Source organism: Nyctereutes procyonoides, unplaced genomic scaffold (genome assembly GCF_905146905.1).
Source record: "Nyctereutes procyonoides isolate TBG_1078 unplaced genomic scaffold, NYPRO_anot_genome, whole genome shotgun sequence".
NCBI classification, from domain to species: Eukaryota; Metazoa; Chordata; class Mammalia; order Carnivora; family Canidae; genus Nyctereutes; species Nyctereutes procyonoides.
The window spans coordinates 5,057,943-5,077,411 of NW_026575044.1; the positions used below are offsets into that span (position 1 = coordinate 5,057,943).

General features: G+C 41.0%; 1 protein-coding gene across 4 annotated transcripts in view; it reads right to left on the reverse strand.

Moving 5' to 3' along the window:
* Positions 1-17,502: 17,502 nt before the first annotated feature.
* The window catches only part of RGS7 (regulator of G protein signaling 7), a 502,122-nt gene continuing 500,155 nt past the window's right edge, over positions 17,503-19,469 (reverse strand). For all 4 annotated transcript variants that reach the window (XM_055324554.1, XM_055324556.1, XM_055324553.1 and 1 more), the window contains one exon: positions 17,503-18,183. Coding sequence is in view for 1 of the 4 variants with exons in the window: in XM_055324556.1 (XP_055180531.1) it covers positions 18,133-18,183 (51 nt within the window). In the remaining 3 variants the exon portion in view is untranslated. The remainder of the gene's footprint in view (positions 18,184-19,469) is intronic.

Sequence of the window (19,469 nt, forward strand, 5' to 3'; positions counted from 1 at the left end):
CTCTTGAAAGTAGCGGCTTTATAAGTAAGAGATCATGTAGTGCTCTGTAGTGCAATATTCCCTGTTTACCAGAAACTGGTGCTTCAGGAGTGTCTCCTACATGTGTTGCATGTGCCCTACTACTGTGGCTGAGCTGCTTTTGCCTTCAACCCAGTCATTTACAATGGCTCCTTTGCCTGTCATGGGCAGGGTTTGGTCCCTGTGCTATAGTGGGCCAGTCTGGGGATTCCTTGAGCTTGAGTTGAGTCAGACCAGGTATTTGCCATAAATGCAGTAGCTCTGAACTGCAGGGCACTTTCCCTGTATTTTCCCCTCAGAAGCGTTCTTTGTTGGGTGGGCCCTGAAGCCCAATCACCTGTGTGCCCCTAGCCCACTGCTACAGCCAGATTTGGACAGGTTTATGTGGTTATCTACCCCTCTTCCTGGGGCAGGAGTTACTTTGGAGTGGATCTGGTCCCTGTTAGGGCTTCTTGCACATGGCCAGGCTTGTGATACTGGTTTCAATGGGCTCTGGTCAAGCGCAGAGGTAGATCTGAAGGAGGATGTGAGGTTGGTGTACCTGGTGTTAGCAAAGTTTGTGTAGGTCTGCTGTGGGAGGGGACCTGGGGTTGAGGCCTGGTGGGAAGGGATATGTCCACAGGAGAATACAAGGGTGGGGTAGTAGTGTTAGCAAGTAGTAAATGTTGGCACTTTGTTGGTTCCCACAGGTGTTTGTGTGTTTAGGTTGGTAGGGAGAGAAATGACACCCACCACTCTTTTGTTCCTGTAGAAGTCACCCAAAGTTCCCTACTCCTCTAGCACAGGCTCTAATATTAGTAAAGAAACTTCCTCCCATATGCCTCAGGCTTTTTTCAAACTTCTGCTTTCATGCACTATCTCCTTGGGGTTGTTTTTTGTGCTGTCTCTTTAAGTGCAGGGACTCAATTTCCCTTCACCCTCCTGACTCTCCCATTCTTGAACCTGCTTTTTATAGTTCAAAGAGTTAAGACTTGGTGATTGTAAGAACTGGAAATTATGCCCCACTGGTTTTTAAGGCCAAATGTTATAGGGATCCTCCATGCCTGGAGTGGCTGGTCTGAGGATCTACTTTTCTGCTCCCATGGCATATCTCTTTCCCTCTTTCCCCAGGAAAGTACTGTGGGTTCATTTAGCTCCTGACCACATTCCACCCTTCCTACCCTCTTTGAGTGATCTCTTCTCTACATTTAGCTATAGAGAGTCTGTTCTGCCAGTGTTCAGGTGATTTTCTCAGTTATTTACCATGCTGTATTATCTTGTCGTATCTGTGAAATGAGGTAAGCTTAGGGTTCTCCTACTCCACCATCTTGCTCAGAAGTCCAGTTGAATATAAAATTTTAAAATCAGAGTTTACTCTGCTGACTTCTGACATTTTACATTTCCAAAAAATAAATACAATGTCAACCAGACTTATGTTTCTTTGCTTCCTGGCAACTTTTGTGATATTTTTCTATTCTTTTTCATTAATATTCTAAAGCTTCACTATAAAACTCTTGATATGTATTTATAAAAATAATCTTGCTCCTCTTTTCTCCTGTTTACATACTTTATTGCTTTAAACATTTAAGAAATACTTATTTGAGGCATTCTTCAGATTGATCTTGTCTATTTCCTTTGGTGTAAATTCTTCCATTCGCTGTGTCATTCACAATGCTTATCCTTTTAAGTATTTTTATGATTATAGTTTGTAAGCTCATATTCCACACATTTCTCCCATATTTGCTCTCATAAAAAAAATCACAATCTGTTTCATGGCTTCAGGTCAGGGTGCTTTTTATGGTCAGGGAATGCTCCTGCATTCATGATACATTTCCTGCCCTGCACATGCTGGTGACATGATACTACCCTTCAGGTATGCAGAATGATACTGGACACTATGACCATTGAAAATGGCTTAGTTCTCTAGTAACCTTGGGAATTGTGCAAACCTTTCCTAGTCTCTGTTCATGGCAGAGTGTGTGTTTCACACTCTAAGTTCCCTGAAGATAATATTAACTGGGTCTGCTGACATGGATGTGTGTTAACTGGCTATTCCCACTGTGCTTTCTGCTTGGATCTATGCCTAACTATCGAATGCCAGCTGACTTTAGTCTCTGACAATACCAAATATTCCCTTTGGTTATTTTCTTGTAGGAAATGGTTCCCTTTCCCACTTTCATAAGAAACTACATCTTTGTTAATTTTGAAATTTTAAAAATCATTTCCATTTGGAGTGAATGTAGAATGTGTTTATTTTCATAAATATTAGATCTTAGCCTAGAGGACGCTGAGACTCTTTCCTGTCAAACTTGTGCTAGGACAATTAAGGTTTACTATGAAAAAAAAAAAAGTAGAAAGAGGGGCTTTTGTGCCTGAACACTTGAAGAAGTTTGGGAAGTTCAAAGGCAGAAAGAAATTAGGGAAAGGGGATAGAGACTGAGCACTGCAAGTTGCAGTAGGTACCATGATGTATTTGGTTCCATTATATGTCTGCAGTCCCCAAAGTGCCAGGGCATATAACTAGAATAAGAGCGGTATGTAGAATGGATTTGTGTACCTCATTGTCATGTCACCCCACAGAGTCGATTCAAATTCTGTGGCCAATGGCAACTCTTCTAGATCCACTTTCCATCTTGTAAACCAAGCTTTCTGTAGACTGTATATTGCAATCTCACCTGCCAAATAGTCAGTTTTTACTTAATGGGGACTGTCACTCAGCCTGGACTTGAGAGCTCATCTGGCAAACACTCCAACCTTGTAGTGTGGAATCAAGAGATTGCAGAATCTTTAAGACCTCCCATGACAAATCATTCAGTTTACTTATACTTAATACCGATTTTCCTGTTTGGTCTAGAAGACCTCTGGAAATCTAGTGTATGGGGAAGGAGAAGTTTCTCTACTTGTACTTTGGGGCTAGACAAAGGTCATCCTGCACTGATAAAGACTGATGATTTTACTCCTGCTACCTTATCACTACCACCTGTCCTCCCCTCCATCCCGTTGACTCCTTTAAAAGTTTCCATCATACATACAGGTGAGGCCACAGCTGCTTTCTAACAAGCACTAGTCCTATTTTCCAGAGATGCAGTTTCCAAAATTCACTTGTTCAGAATGCAGTCTGTTTGACTTAGCCAAGTTTCACTTTTTGGTCACCCTTTCCATGCCAATGCTTTATTGACTCCATAGGGTTGGTTATCAACCTACAGTCACAACTGACTGCTCTTCAGGTCTTTACCCTGGTCTTTGGTATCCTGATTCAACACTTGGCTTTGGCCTTCCGAACTTCAAACCAAATGATTCCACTTGTGTGAGAGTGATGTTTGAACATATCTTTTATCTTTTTAGAAAAATGAATTTTTGGAGGAAAAGAAAGGGAGAAAGTAGGGTAAACATTCTTTTTTTTTTTTTTTTACTTCTAATTATATATGTAGTTCTGGACTTAGTACTTTAGATGCATTGTCTAAATCTTTCCAACCAGTACTGGAGTTAGATGTCATTAACCTTTAAAAAGATAACAAATAGCAGGGGCGGGGCAAGATGGCAGAGGAGTAGGGGCCTCACCTCACCAGGCCCCAGCAACTTACCTAGATAACTCCCAAACCATCCTGAACGCCTATGAGATTTTAAATCTCGACCTGAGATTTAAAGAGAGAACGGCTGGAATGCTACAGAGAGAAGGGTTTTTGGGGTTTTTGCTTCTAACAAGGTAGGAAGGTGAGAAAAAAATAAAAAAGTGTCAAGTGTGGGAGGGGCCGGCGAGGAGCCGGGCTGAGGCCGCGGGAGAGCACTGGGACCGGAGAGCCCCGCCCGGAGAGGCGGGAACTTTAAAAATCCCACCCGGGATTCTTCCAGGAGGGAAAGGCCCTCAGCAGGGAACTGGGGCATGACCGCAGGAGGGGCAGCGGGGCCCCAGTCCCCCGGGGTCACTAGGAGAGGAGGGGTGCCGGGGGGAGAGCGCCCCACACACCGCAGGCGGTGCGGTAAAGGGCTGGAGCCCCCCAGGGGGGCCTCGGGAGAATCCGGGGGTCAGCCGGGGGCTCCGGGGGAGGGGGCTGCGCCCTGCTGCCTTCGGGAGCTGCGGCCCCTGGAGCGTGATGCCAGCAGCGCAGGCCCCCATCCCAGGGCGCCGGGGACACAGCCCAGGATCCTGCGTTCCCCCGGGACAGGCGGAGGCGGGGAGGGCCCCGGACAGCGAGGACGCCCCTGCTCCCGGGGGCCCCGAGCTGTGCAGGTCAGCGCCCCCGCCGCCCCGGGAGCACCTAGGCCAGTGCGGACTGGGAGCTGCGGGAGATACTGCGGGAGCTGACACCAGGGCTGGAGAGCTGGCCGCCGCCCATGGGGCTGTTCCTCCTGGTGTCACCCGGTGCCTGGGACGGAGGGGGCCGCCAGGGAGCAGGGGCCTCACGGGGTCAACAGCTCCCACTGAGCCCGGCACCGGCAGGAGGTGGGCAGCTCCCCCAGGTGCACACACCTGAGAATCGGCACAGCAGGCCCCTCCCTCAGAAGACCAGCTGGAAGGACAGGGGAAGAGCAAGTTCTTGACCGAGCAGTGCTGGAAAGCTCCAGGGGAAGTCGAGGGATTTACAGTATATAGAACTAGAGGGTACCCCTCCTTTTTTTCTCCTTTTCTCAGTACAACTCATTTTTATATCAGACTATAAATTTCCTTTTTTTTTCTTTTTTCACACCATAACTATGATATTTTACCACCTCTTTATTTTTAAGTTTCTTCCATTTTGGCTTTCACATTTCTACAATTACATGTCTTAGATCTATTTTCCACTTGTAGATTCCCTTCAACATACTCAATTTAATTTTGGGAGATACATGAGATATGTTTAGTTTTGTTTTGTGTTTTTTGTTTTCTCTGCCTCATTTTGTTCTACAATGGCAGAAATTAATACCTTCTAAAACATGACCAGCATGCACCCAGAACCAAGTGGTATACTGTGCTAGTTCATTCTATGTGATTATATTCTCTCTTCATTCCCATTCTGCCCCCCCTCTTTTATCTCATTTATGTTTTAGTGACCAATGTTGGGGCTACAAGAATTGCTGGTTTATATAAATTTGGGACTGAGCATCTTCTAACATATAGAACTTAATACACTCAGAACCAAAAGGATGACACTCTAGGACCCCTCGGGTAGATTATATTCTCCCTCCACTATAACTTCTTTACCACCACCATCTCACAGTACCTCCTTTTTTTCTTCTCCATTTTTTTCTTTTTTCCTCTTTACTTTTGCTTTTTTTTCCTCTGCTTTTTTCCCCCTTTCTTTCTTCTTATTTGGGATTCTTGGCCTTCTATTTTTTACTACATTGTTTTAAAATTTGTTTTTCACTTTAGTGGTCCTTTTGTTTTGTTGTGTTCTGATCTTTGTTTTCATTTTCTGGTCTCTGATCTCATCAAAATCATCTAGGGTGAAGTTTACATAGGTCATGGTTGATATTCTTAGCTCACTCATACAGCCACTCTGCACTGAGCAAAAGGACTAGAAGGAAGCGCTCACCACAAAAGAAAGAATCAGAAGTAGTACTCTCTGCCACAGAGTTACAGAATATGGATTACTATTTGATGTCACAAAGCCAATTCAGAAGCACAATTATAAAGCTACTGGTGGCTCTGGAAAAAAGCATAAAGGATTCAAGAGACTTCATGACTGCAGAATTTAGATCTAATCAGGCCAAAATTAAAAACCAATTAAATGAGATGCTATCCAAACTGGAGGTCCTAATGATGAAGGTTAATGAGGTGGAAGAAAGAGTGAATGACATAGAAGACAAATTGATTGCAAGGAAGGAAGCTGAGGAAAAAAGAGAAAAGCAATTAAAAGATGATAAAGAAAGGTTAGGGGAAATAAATGATAGCCTCAGAAGGAAGAATCTACATATAATTGGGGTTCCAGAAAGTGCTGAGGGTTCCAGAAAGCATATTTGAACAACTCATAGCTGAGAACTTCCCTAATTTGGGGAGGGAAACAGGCATTCAGATCCAGGACATAGAGAGGTTCCCCATAAAATCAATAAAAACCATTCAACACCTCAACATTTAATAGTGAAACTTGCAAATTCCAAAGATAGAGAAAATCCTTAAAGCAGTGAGAGACAAGAGATTCTTAACTTATATGGGGAGAAATATTAGATTAACAGCAGACCTCTTCACAGAGACCTGGCAAGCCAGCAAGGGCTGGCAGGATATATTCAGGGTACTAAATGAGAAGAACATGTAGTCAAGAATACTATATCCAGCAAGACTCATTCAGAATAGAAGGAGAGATAAAGAGCTTCCAAGATAGGCAGAAACTGAAAGAATATGTGACCACCAAACCAGCTCTGCAAGAAATATTAAGGGGGACCCTGTAAAAGAAAGAGGAAGCCCAAAGAAATAATCTACAAAAACAGGGACTGAATAGGTATTATGATGACACTAAATTCATATCGTTCAATAGTTACTCTGAACATGAATGGGATAAATGATCCCATCAAAAGATGCAGGGTTTCAAACTGGGTAAAAAAAGCAAGACTCATCTATTTGCTGTGTACAAAAGACTCATTTTATTTTATTTTTTTTAATAAATTAATTTTTATTGGTGTTCAATTTACCAACATACAGAATAACACCCAGTGCTCATCCCGTCAAGTGTCCCCCTCAGTGCCCATCACCCATTCACCCCCACCCCCCGCCCTCCTCCCCCTCCACCACCCCTAGTTCATTTCCCAGAGTTAGAAGTCTCTATGTTCTGTCTCCCTTTCTGATATTTCTCACACATTTCTTCTCCCTTCCCTTATATTCCCTTTCACTATTATTCATATTCCCCAAATGAATGAGAACATACACTGTTTGTCCTTCTCCGATTGACTTACTTCACTCAGCATAATACCCTCCAGTTCCATCCACGTGGAAGCAAATGGTGGGTATTTGTCGTTTCTAATGGCTGAGTAATATTCCATTGTATACATAAACCACATCTTTATCCATTCATCCTTTGATGGGCACCGAGGCTCCCTCCACAGTTTGGCTATTGTGGACATGGCTGCTAGAAACATTGGGGTGCAGGTGTCCCGGCGTTTAATTGCATCTGAATCTTTGGGGTAAATTCCTAACAGTGCAATTGCTGGGTCGTAGGGCAGGTCTATTTTTAATTCTTTGAGGAACCTCCACACAGTTTTCCAGAGTGGCTGCACCAGTTCACATTCCCACCAACAGTGTAAGAGGGTTCCCTTTTCTCCACATCCTCTCCAACATTTGTTGTTTCCTACCTTGTTAATTTTCCCCATTCTCACTGGTGTGAGGTGGTATCTCATTGTGGTTTTGATCTGTATTTCCCTGATGGCAAGTGATGCGGAGCATTTTCTCATGTGCTTGTTGGCCATGTCTATGTCTTCCTCTGTGAGATTTCTCTTCATGTCTTTTGCCCATTTCAGGATTGGATTGTTTGTTTGTTTGCCGTTGAGTTTAATAAGTTCTTTATAGATCTTGGAAACTAGCCCTTTATCTATATGTTATTTGCAAATATCTTCTCCCATTCTGTAGGTTGTCTTTTAGTTTTGTTGACTGTATCCTTTGCTGTGCAAAAGCTTCTTATCTTGATGAAGTCCCAATAGTTCATTTTTGCTTTTGTTTCTTTTGCTTTCGTGGATGTATCTTGCAAGAAGTTACTGTGGCCAAGTTCAAAAAGGGTGTTGCCTGAGTTCTCCTCTAGGATTTTGATGGAATCTTGTCTCACATTTAGATCTTTCATCCATTTTGAGTTTATCTTTGTGTATGGTGAAAGAGAGTGGTCTAGTTTCATTCTTCTGCATGTGGATGTCCAATTTTCCCAGCACCATTTATTGAAGAGACTGTCTTTCTTCCAGTGGATACTTTTCTCCTTTATCGAATATTAGTTGACCATAAAGTTCAGGGTCCACTTCTGGGTTCTCTATTCTGTTCCATTGATCTATGTGTCTGTTTTTGTGCCAGTACCACACTGTCTTGATGACCACAGCTTTGTAGCACAACCTGAAATCTGGCATTGTGATGCCCCCAGATATGGTTTTCTTTTTTTAAAATTCCCCTGGCTGTTCGGGGTCTTTTCTGATTCCACACAAATCTTAAAATAATTTGTTCTAAGTCTCTGAAGAAAGTCCATGGTATTTTGATAGGGATTGCATTATACGTGTAAATTGCCCTGGGTAACATTGACATTTTCACAATATTAATTCTGCCAATCCATGAGCATGGAATATTTTTCCATCTCTTTGTGTCTTCCTCAATTTCTTTCAGAAGTGTTCTATAGTTTTTAGGGTATATTTTGAGAACCATTTGAATGGTAAATGGTTCTCCAACCTTTTATTTTCAGGTTGTAGGTGTCCTTCTGTCTAAAATGAGTCTCTTGTAGACAGCAAATAGATGGGTCCTGCTTTTTTATCCAGTCTGAAACCCTGCGCCTTTTGATGGGGTCATTAAGCCCGTTCACATTCAGAGTTACTATTGACAGATATGAGTTTAGTGTCATCATGATATCTATTTAGTCCTTGTTTTTGTGGATTGTTCCACTGAACTTCTTCTTAAAGGAGAAGAGACCTTCTTCTTTAAGGAGAGTCCCCCTTAAAATTTCTTGCAGAGCTGGTTTGGAGGTCACATATTCTTTGAGTTCCTGCCTGTCTTGGAAGCTCTTTATTTCTCCTTCCATTTTGAATGAGAGCCTTGCTGGATAAAGTATTCTTGGTTGCATGTTCTTCTCATTTAGGACCCTGAATATGTCCTGCCAGCCCTTTCTGGCCTGCCACGTCTCTGTGGAGAGGTCTGCTGTTACCCTAATATTCCTCCCCATGAAAGTCAGGGACTTCTTGTCTCTTGCTGCTTTAAGGATCTTCTCTTTATCTTTGGAATTTGCAAGCTTCACTATTAGATGCCGAGGTGTTGAACGGTTTTTATTGATTTTAGGGGGAGATCTCTCTATTTCCTGGATCTGAATGCCTGTTTCCCTTCCCAGATTGGGAAAGTTTTCAGCTAGGATTTGTTCAAATACATATTCTGGCCCTCTGTCCCTTTCGGCGCCCTCGGGAACCCCTATTAAACGTAGGTTTTTCTTCCTTAGGCTGTCATTTATTTCCCTTAATCTGTCTTCATGGTCCTTTAATTGTTTGTCTCTTTTTTCCTCAGTTTCCCTCTTTGCCATTAACTTGTCTTCTATGTCACTCACTCGTTCTTCCACCTCGTTAACCCTCGTCGTTAGGACTTCTAGTTTGGATTGCATCTCATTCAATTGATTTTTAATTTCTGCCTGATTGGATCTAAATTCTGCAGTCATGAAGTCTCGTGAGTCCTTAATGCTTTTTTCTAGAGCCACCAGTAGCTGTAGAATAGTGCTTCTGAATTGGCTTTCTGACATTGAATTGTAATCCAGATTTTGTAACTCTGTGGGAGAGAGGGCTGTTTCTGATTCTTTCTTTTGAGGTGAGGTTTTCCTTCTAGTCATTTTGCTCAGTGCAGAGTGGCCAAAAACAAGTTGTATTGGAACACGGGGGAGTATCTTCTGAATCTATAGACTTTAAGTCCCTTGACTTCCCCTGGAACTGGTCCATCCAGCTGGTCTTCTGGGGGAGGGGCCTGCTGTGCTGATTTTCAGGTGTTAGCACTTGGGGGAACTGCTCTGTCCCTGCCTGCTGCAGGGCTCAGTGGGGGTTGTTTACCCCGTGAGGTCCCAGGAGGAACAGCCACAGTGGCTACGGCAGCTCTGGAAGCCTGGATTCAGCCTCCGCAGGAACTACGGGGCTCTCCGTCTGCAGGGCCTGGAGGCTCCGGGGCGGGGCCGCTGATCTGCTCACCTCGGGGCAGGAGCGTCCTCGCTGTCCTGGGCCCTCCCGGCCTCTGCCTGTCCCGGGGGAGGCCGGATCCTGGGCTGTGTCCCGGCGCCCTGTGCTCCGCAGCCTGCGCTGTTGGATTAGCGCTCCCGCCCCGCAGCCCCCTCCGCAGAGCCGCCCCCGAGCCCCTCCAAGCTGCTCCGGGCCCCGAAGTGCGCGCTGCAGCCCTTAGGGAGCTCGGGGCACTCTCCTGCGCTCGCAGGTGTCTGTTAGTGTCCCCGGGAGCCCGAGGGCATCCCCGCCCTCCTGGGTCCTGCTCTAACTCCCTGCGAGCCCCTTTCCCCCGGGAAGGTTGGTGCAGCTCCTGCTTCTCCGGGACGGGGCTCTCCTGTCCTGGGGACCCTCGCCCCGGCCTCAGTCCGGCTCCTCGCGGGGCCCCTCCCCCTCGGAGGCCTTTTGCTTCTTTATTTCTTTTTCCCCGTCTTCCTACCTTGATAGAAGCGCGAACTCCTCTCACTGTAGCATTCCAGCTGGTCTCTCTTTAAATCTCAGGCCGAATTCGTAGATTTTCAGGATGATTTGAAGGTTATCTAGGTAATTTGGTGGGGACAGGTGATTTGGGGACCCTACTCTTCTGCCATCCTGCCCCTCCTCCCCAAAAGACTCATTTTAGACCTAAGGAAACTTCCAGCCTGAAAATGAAAGATTGGAGAACCATTTACCCTTCAAATGGTCCTCAAAAGAAAGCTGGGGTAGCAATCCTCATATCATATGAATCAAAGTTTATCCCAAAGACTGTAGTAAGCGATGAAGAGGGACATTGTATCATACTTAAAGGGTCTGTCCAATAGGAAGACCTAACAATCATGAATATTTATGCCCCTAATGTGGGAGCTGTCAAGTATATCAATCAATTAATAACCAAAGCAAAGACATACTTAGATAATAATACACTAATAGTAGGAGACTTCAACAAGGCACTTTCTGCAAATGACAGATATTCTAAGCGCAACATCACCAAAGAAACAAGAACTTTAAATGATACACTGGTCCAGATGGATTTCACAGATGTATATAGAACTTTACATCTGAATGCAACTGAACACACATTCTTCTCAAGTGCATATGGAACTTTCTCCAGAATAGACCACATACTAGGTCACAAATCAGGTCTCAACCAATATCAAAAGATTGGGATTATCTCCTGTATATTTTCAGACCACAATGCTTTGAAACTAGAACTCAGTCACAAGAAGAAATTGGAAGAAACTCAAACACATGAAGATTAAAGAGCATATTACTAAATGATGAATGGGTCAACCAGAAAATTAGAGAAGAATTAAAAAGATTCATGGAAACTAATGAAAATGAAGATACAACCATTCAAAATCTTTGGGATATAGCAAAAGCAGTCCTAAGAGGGAAATACATTGCAATACAAGCATCCCACAAAAAATTGGAAAAAACTCAAATAAACAAGCTAACCTCTCACCTAAAGGAACTGATCCCTGGGTGGCGCAGCGGTTTGGCGCCTGCCTTTGGCCCAGGGCGCGATCCTGGAGACCCGGGATCGAATCCCACGTCGGGCTTCCGGTGCATGGAGCCTGCTTCTCCCTCTGCCTGTGTCTCTGCCTCTCTCTCCCTCTCTCTGTGTATCTCATGAATAAATAAAATATTTAAAAAAAAAGGAACTGGAGAAATAACTGCAAATAAAACCTACATCAAGCAGAAGAAGAGAGATAATAAAGATTCGAGCAGAACTCAATGAAATAGAGACCAGAAGAACTGTAGAACAGATCAACAAAACCAGGAGTTGGTTCTTTGAAAGAATTAATAAGATAGCTAAACCCCTAGCCAGCCTTATTAAAAAGAAAAGAAAAAAGACTCAAATTAATAAAATCATGAATGAAAGAGATCACAACCAATACCAAGGAAACACAAACGATTTTAATAATGCATTATGAGGGGATCCCTGGGTGGCACAGCGGTTTAGCACCTGCCTTTGGCCCAGGGCGCAATCCTGGTGAGCCGGGATCGAATCCCACATCGGGCTCCCGATGCATGGAGCCTGCTTCTCCCTCTGCCTGTGTCTCTGCCTCTCTCTCTCTCTCTCTCTCTCTCTCTCTCTCTCTGTGACTATCATAAATAAATAAATTAATTAAAAAATAAAAAAAATAACGCATTATGAGCAGCTATATGCCAATAAATTAGGCAATCTAGAAGAAATGGATGCATTTTTGGAAAACCACAAATTACCAAAACTGGAACAGGAAGAAATAGAAAACTTGAATAGGCCAATAACCAGGGAGGAAATTGAAGCAGTCATCAAAAACCTCCCAAGATACTAAAGTCCAGGGCCAGATGGCTTTCCAGGGGAATTCTATCAAACATTTAAAGAAGAAACAATACCTATTCTACTAAAGGTGTTACAAAGGATAGAAAGGGACGGAATACTTCCACACTCGTTTTACAAGGCCAGTATCACCTTAATTCCAAACAAGACAAAGACCCCACCAAAAAGGAGAATTATAGATCAATATCCCTGATGAAACAGATGCAAAAATTCTCAATAAGATATTAGTCAATAGGATCCAACAGTACATTAAGAAGATTATTCACCATGACCAAATGGGATTTATTCCTGGGATGCAAGGTTGGTTCAACACTTGTGAAACTATCAACAAAATAGATCACATCAAGAAGAGAAAAAAACAAGAACCATATGATCCTTTCAATAGATGCAGAGAAGCATTTGACAAAATACAGCATCCATTCCTCATCAAAACTCTTCAGAGTGCAGGCATAGAGAGAATGTTCCTCAGGATCTTAAAAGCCATCTATGAAAAGCCCACAGCAAATATCATTTTCGATGGGGAAAATTGAGAGCTTTTCCCCTAAGATTAGGAACATGACAGGGATGTCCACTCTCACCACTGCTATTCAACATAGTACTAGAAATGCTAGCCTCATCAATCAGGCAACAAAAAGAAATAAAAGGCATTCAAATTGGCAAAGGAGAAGTCAAACTCTCTCTCTTTGCAATTGACATGATACTGTACATAGAAAACCCAAAAGACTTCACCCCAAAATTGCTAGAACTCATACAGCAATTCAGCAATGTGGCAGGATACAAAATCAATGTCCAGAAATCAGTGGCATTTCTATACACTAACAATGAGACTGAAGAGAGAGAAATTAAGGAGTCTATCCCATATACAATTGCACCCAAAATCATAAGATACCTAGGAATAAACCTAACTAAAGAGGTAAAGCATACATACCCAAAAAAACTACAGAACTCTTCAGTGAGGAAGATACGAAGACGGAAAAATATTCCATGCTCATGGATTGGAAGAATTAATATTGTGAAAATGTCTATACTACCCAGAGAAATTTATACATTCAATGCAATCCCTATTAAAATACCATGGACTTTCTTCAGAGAGTTGGAACAAATAATCTTAAGATTTGTGTGGAATCAAAAAAGACCTTGATTAGCCAGGAGAATATTGAAAAACCAGAGCCGGGGGCATCATAATGCCAGATTTCAAGTTGTATTACAAAGCTGTGATCATCAAGACGGTGTGATACTGGCACAAGAACAGACACATAGATTAATGGAACAGAATGGAGAACCCAGAAGTGGGTACTCAATTAATATTGACAAAATATTATGGTCAACTAATATTTGACAAAGCCAGAAAGATTATCTACTGGATAAAGGACAGTCTCTTCAATAAATGGTGCTGGGAAAATTGGACAGCCACCTACAGAAGAATGAAACTGGACCTCTCTTACACCATACACAAAGATAAACTCAAAATGGATGAAAGATCTAAATGTGAGACAAGAATCCATCAAAATCCTAGAAGAGAACACAGGCAACACCAGTTTTGAACTTGGCCATGGCAACTTCTTGCAAGATACATCTATGAAGGCAAGGGAAACAAAAGCAAAAATGAACTATTGAGACTTAAGACAAAAAGCTTCTGTACAGCAAAAGAAACAGTCAAAAAAACTAAAAGACAACCTACAGAATGGGAGAAGATATTTGCAAATGACATATCAGATAAAGGGCTAGTATCCAAGATCTATAGAGAACTTACTAAATTCAACACCCAAGAAACAAACAATCCAATTATGAAATGGACAGAAGATATGAACAGAAATTTCACCAAAGAAGACATACGCATGGCCAACAAGCACATGAGAAAACGCTCAGCATCACTTGCCATCAGGGAAATACGAATCAAAGCAACAATGAGATATCACCTCTTACCAGTGAGAATGGTAAAAATTAATAAGACAAGAAACAAATTTTGGAGAGGATGTGGAGAAAGGGGAACCCTTTTGAACTGTTGGTGGGAATGTGAACTGGTATAGCCACTCTGGAAAATAGTGTGGAGGTTCCTTAAAGAGTTAAAAATAGAGCTACCATATGACCCAGGAATTGCACTACGGGGGATTTACCCCAAAGATACAGGTGCAGTGAAAAGCTGAGACACTTGCACCCCAATGTTTATAGCAGCAATGTCTACAATAGCCAAACTGTGGAAGAGGTCTCGGTGTCCATTGAAAGATGAATGGATAAAGAAGATGTGGTTCATGTATACAATGGAATATTACTCAGCCATTAGAAATGACAAATACCCACCATTTGCTTCGACATGGATGGATCTGGAGGATCTTATACTGAGTGAAGTAAGTCAATCCGAGTAGGACAATCATTATATGGTTTCCCTTTACAAGGAATATAAAAAATAGTGAAGAATTACAGGAGAAAGGAGAGAAAATGAGTGGGGTAAATCAGGGAGGGTGACGAAACATGAGAGACTCCTAACTCTGGGAAACGAGTGTAATGGGAGGTGGGCAGGGGGAATCAGGTGACAGGCACTGAGGGGGGCACTTGATGGGATGAGCACTGGGTGTTATACTATATGTTGGCAAATCGAACTCCAATAAAAAAATATACAAAAAAAGATAACAAACGCAGTCCAATTTATTTGATTTCCAAACAAGTTGAAATTATTAAGGTCTCATAACTTCATAAAGACGTCAAGGTTTATTAATCAGTTTATCAAGCAAAGAGTACTAACGTCCACCCAGCAACTAAAGAGCTTGTAAAGATGAAGTTGCAAATGCATTATATTTCAGCTGTGGGGAAACTTCCCCAGGTATTCAAGGGCATATACAACAGTTTCTGTCTTGAGCTGATTGTTAAATAATGATGTCTTATGTTTGATACATAATTTGGTATCTTTTTAAAGGTAATTTGGAGTACAAAATTCTGAATAAAAAGATACAAAAACATGATGGTACACAACAAAATATATGGGATACTTGTGTGTGATACACAACTTTAGATCTTGCTCCATCCTTTATATCCATCAAATTCTTCACTATTTCTATTTTCTTAAGATGGTTTAGAAGATGGATGAGTACCCTTGGTTACCTCCTTTGGATGTTTTAGAGGGGGTTAGAATATGCAAGGAGACAGTCACTGGCAACAGAAAAGTCATTGGTTATTGTTAATGTGCTCTTTCAAGTGTGTAATCAAGAACACACAAACCCTATGTATGGAATCAATTAGCGCATGTACCTGGACCAAATTTATACTAGTTGCCAAGACTCGTTTTCCACATAGACCAAAATTATTCATAAACCAGCATACATCTATAAAGAGAAGTGTACACTCAGCCAGGAGAATGAGGGGAATGAGGATTTGCATGTGCAAATCCTAAGTAGGAACATCCCTTCATACATTTGTAATAATTAAGAGGGAGCGTTTTTGCCTTCATTTATTTTCCTGGCACCTGACAGGGGTAGAGTTGCTGACCATAGTTCTGTTACTCTTGTTCAAGCAGATAATCCATTGTAGATCCACAGGAAACATTGCCGTGAACATTGCAAAGGGAAGAATCAGGTAAATGCAATTTAGAGGATGAATTAAACAGTTTGCGATTGAGTATGGAAACTCTGGGCCACTTCTTCAGTGGGTAGCTTTTTAAGTTGTGTTAAGGTAGAAAAAGGCTTCTTAAAAACCATTTTATTCATTAGAGGCTTGAGAGCTTTTTCTTCTGTGCCTTATAGGTCAAATTATCCCAGAGTAGGGTGGAAGACAGTTACCATGTGCTTATTTGAGTGAACAGCAAGAATGTCAAACATTTTTCTATATGCTTCTCCTGAAATACACTGTTTTGTAACCTAAGCCTTTCTAAACTATCTTAAATAGAGTCATTAGACTATTAAAAGTTTTATGTACTTGAACTCAACCTGAGTTACATGTCTACCAGGAGTTCCTGACTTGGGAATACTTGCCTGGATATTTCTCTTTCTTGTCCTCCATTGCCATTTTATGCCTTTTATTTCTGTATAAATTTGTGATTTAAAATTTTTAGTAAGGATGGACACCTAAGGAATGATAACTTGTAAGAGATAGCCTCCAAAATAACCAATCCCATTTGTGCAACATTCGTTGTCTATTCATCCTATTCTTCTAATGGGTTATTGCTTTCTTTTAAATACTGTTTCTCTTATGTAGTGTTTCAACCCAGTTTTAGTGCCATCTGGCCAAGGCTATCCTGACTTAAGTGTTTAGATTTATGTGCATTTTATGTTTTCTTTTTAAGAAGTCATAGGGCCTATAATTAAATCACTTTTAAAATCTTAAAGTAATTACAGTGTTCGGATTATTGCCCATATAGAAATATCTCCTACCAAGTCTCTCTCATTTTGTGACAGTTCTATACACTAGCTCACAGACTCACAACTACTTTCTCACTGTTGTGGGTATTTTTTTTTTCAGAATTTAAGTTTACCTACAGCAACTAATAATTACATTAATTACAATAACTACATTTCTCTTTTTTTAAATATCCAGAGTCTGCAATGTGTGCATGGATGCAAAAATAAACAAGTTAGGCCCGTTTCCCCTACTGCACGAACTTTCTGTCACTGACCAAACTCTTAAAAGGGAGTCAGGTTTCTTATCTGGGGTCCATAGAGGAGTTTCAGAGGGTATTCTGTCGGTGCCCTGAAATTCAGTGTAAATGCGTCCTATGTGAGAGTGTATATGGATTTATTAGTATATCAACTCACTACATGGCTGTGTGACTTTGAACAGGTTACTTAACTTCTCTCTGCTTTAATATTCTCAAAATTGCAGAAATAATCTTATAGGGCTGAAGTGAGGATTAAATGTGAGGATTTTATGGGCATGTAAAACCCATAGTACTGTGACAGGCATTCACTAAAGATTAGTAATTACCACTGTGTTCTCAAAAGAGTTAGTAACGACCATAGAGATAAAAGTGACTTAAGGTATTTTGAGAATTACACTTTAAGGAGAAATACCAGTTCCTGAGTTGGGAAGTCACACTCAAACCTAATTCTCATAGAACTATTCATTAGCAAAACAGTGATGCATATTCATAATGAGTCGGAAAGGTCTGGGAAATAGGTCTAAAAATGTGGAAGGCCCATTTGTGTTGCTCCTGGATGGGAGAAAAAGCATTTACCTGGTTCTGGGCTAGTCCCCAGATGAAATACTTTCAGTCAGCTCCTAACCACTGTGCCATCTAAGCTTGCCTTGAAGCCCTGAAATAAATGTGCGGGGTGATAGTTTAAATTGCAAATCTACATTTGTGGATGCTTTCTCAGCATTATCTTGTCAGCATGTAGAAGTCAAAAGTTACAAAAACAACGAGATTCTGCATCTTTTAATGAAAGATAAAACAACAATATAAACATACACAAATTTACAGAGAAGGGATCAACTTTAATACATTTGGAGTAAAAGGTGTTTCTTATTTAAATATGGTATAAAAATAAATGCAAGAAACATCAACCGAGAATGTACAGACAACAGACAAAGACATGAGCTTGTTTCTGACTATGAACACATTGGTGAAAATGAAACTTTCTGTGCTAATTTATTGTTTAATAAATGTGAAGCCATATGTATACTTATTGATATATGTTTTTTTCTTTTACAATTCTTCCAGTTTTTGACAGTGAATTTTCAGTGAACTGTGTGTCTAGCAGAAGTTTTAAGAGCAAGAGAAAGAAAAAAAAAAGGTTTACTTCACTCGAACTCATCAAAAAGGAAAAGACACAGATCCAGCTTAATACAAGGAGAAAGTAAGCAGACAACATTTTGAAATGGAGGCATTGAGATGGTAGAGTCACTTGGAATGGCAATGCCTTAATGTACACAAAGAGAACAATTCAGGTCCTTTGCTCATGCAACATCTTGGTCTAATGTCCTCTGCTCCAGGTAACAACAAAGAGCTACAAAGTATATGCAATGACTCCAGTCTGCTTCCATGCTACAAGATGATCCTTTTAGTAAGACTGAACGAGGCTTGTTAACCTCTTTGAGGTGAGAGATTTCCCCTGAGAAAAAGAATATAAAACAAAGGGGGAAAAAAAACAGAGTATGATCACTGAAAACCTGCTTATGAGTAGCATTTATTTATTGCAGCTGAGTTTTGTGCACAGGTAAAAACAAAACTCTTTAAGTACATCTTAGTTCAAACTTTCTCTTAGTTCAAACACATTAAACAAAATGACTTCCACCCGCCCACCCCTCTACCCACTTCCTCCCCACTGCAAACAGACTGATGGGTTCACAGCACAGATTAGCAAATAATAAAACATGTCCATAAACATTTCATCAAGGCTTAGCAATGATGCAACACCTAGATTTGCAACTGGTTATAAACATGTTAAAACAAACCTTAGTAAACTGCTCTAAAAGGTAGCAATGTGAATGCATTCTAGTTCAATTGCTGGAATTAGTGTCATGTTTATAAATATCTAGTTATGCAGAAAATATTATTTTAATTAAACAGAATTCATTTTTAGAGGTGTAATTGATAGAAATTCAAGATTGGGCTTGTCCTCCATCCTATGTGGTAATGGAGAAAATAATGCCAATTATACATCTACAGATAAAATTCTATTTGTTCTCTACTTCAAACCATAGACATCTCCCTATCTTTTTCCACCTGATTTCCTCCAACCCCAACCCCAGAAAAATTCCATATATTCTGATTCCATATATTGTGTTAATACCTAGAGTACATATTCACTCTTTTGAAATCTTGAAAGCTGACATTGTCGCTGTTAATACTAGTACTCTGGAGAGAAAAAAATTTGATTTCTGATCAGGGTTGCAGATCCTCAATTTGTGGTTTCTGTTTCATAGCTCATATTATACATTCTAGTAATAAAAGTAAGATGGTCATCCACATATTTGAATGGAATTTGTCTTTCTGAGTGGATAAAATAATAAGGTAAAGCCAAGAGATTTTTTGAGAAATATAATATTTTATTAATAAATTAGTCATAACAATAGTCTTGATTCACTACCTAATATGAGAGTTTGATAAAAGGGAATGTGGTATTGGAAAGAGATGATCACTCATGGCCATGTTTTGGGAAGAGAGCAATATGTTTAAGAAGTGATCAATAATTTCAAAATCAAGCTTTCTTTACACACTTCACAGTAACTGACAAGGGCCCTGTGGCTGACATGAATGGGAGCAATGAAAACCATGCACTATTTTCTTTTAATTGGGGAAAATGATTCAAAACTTAGCTTTTAGCAACAAATAGTAAAAGATGCCTCTCATTGCTGGCTATGCTTTAGACACTTTATGGAATAAAAAAAAAGCAGT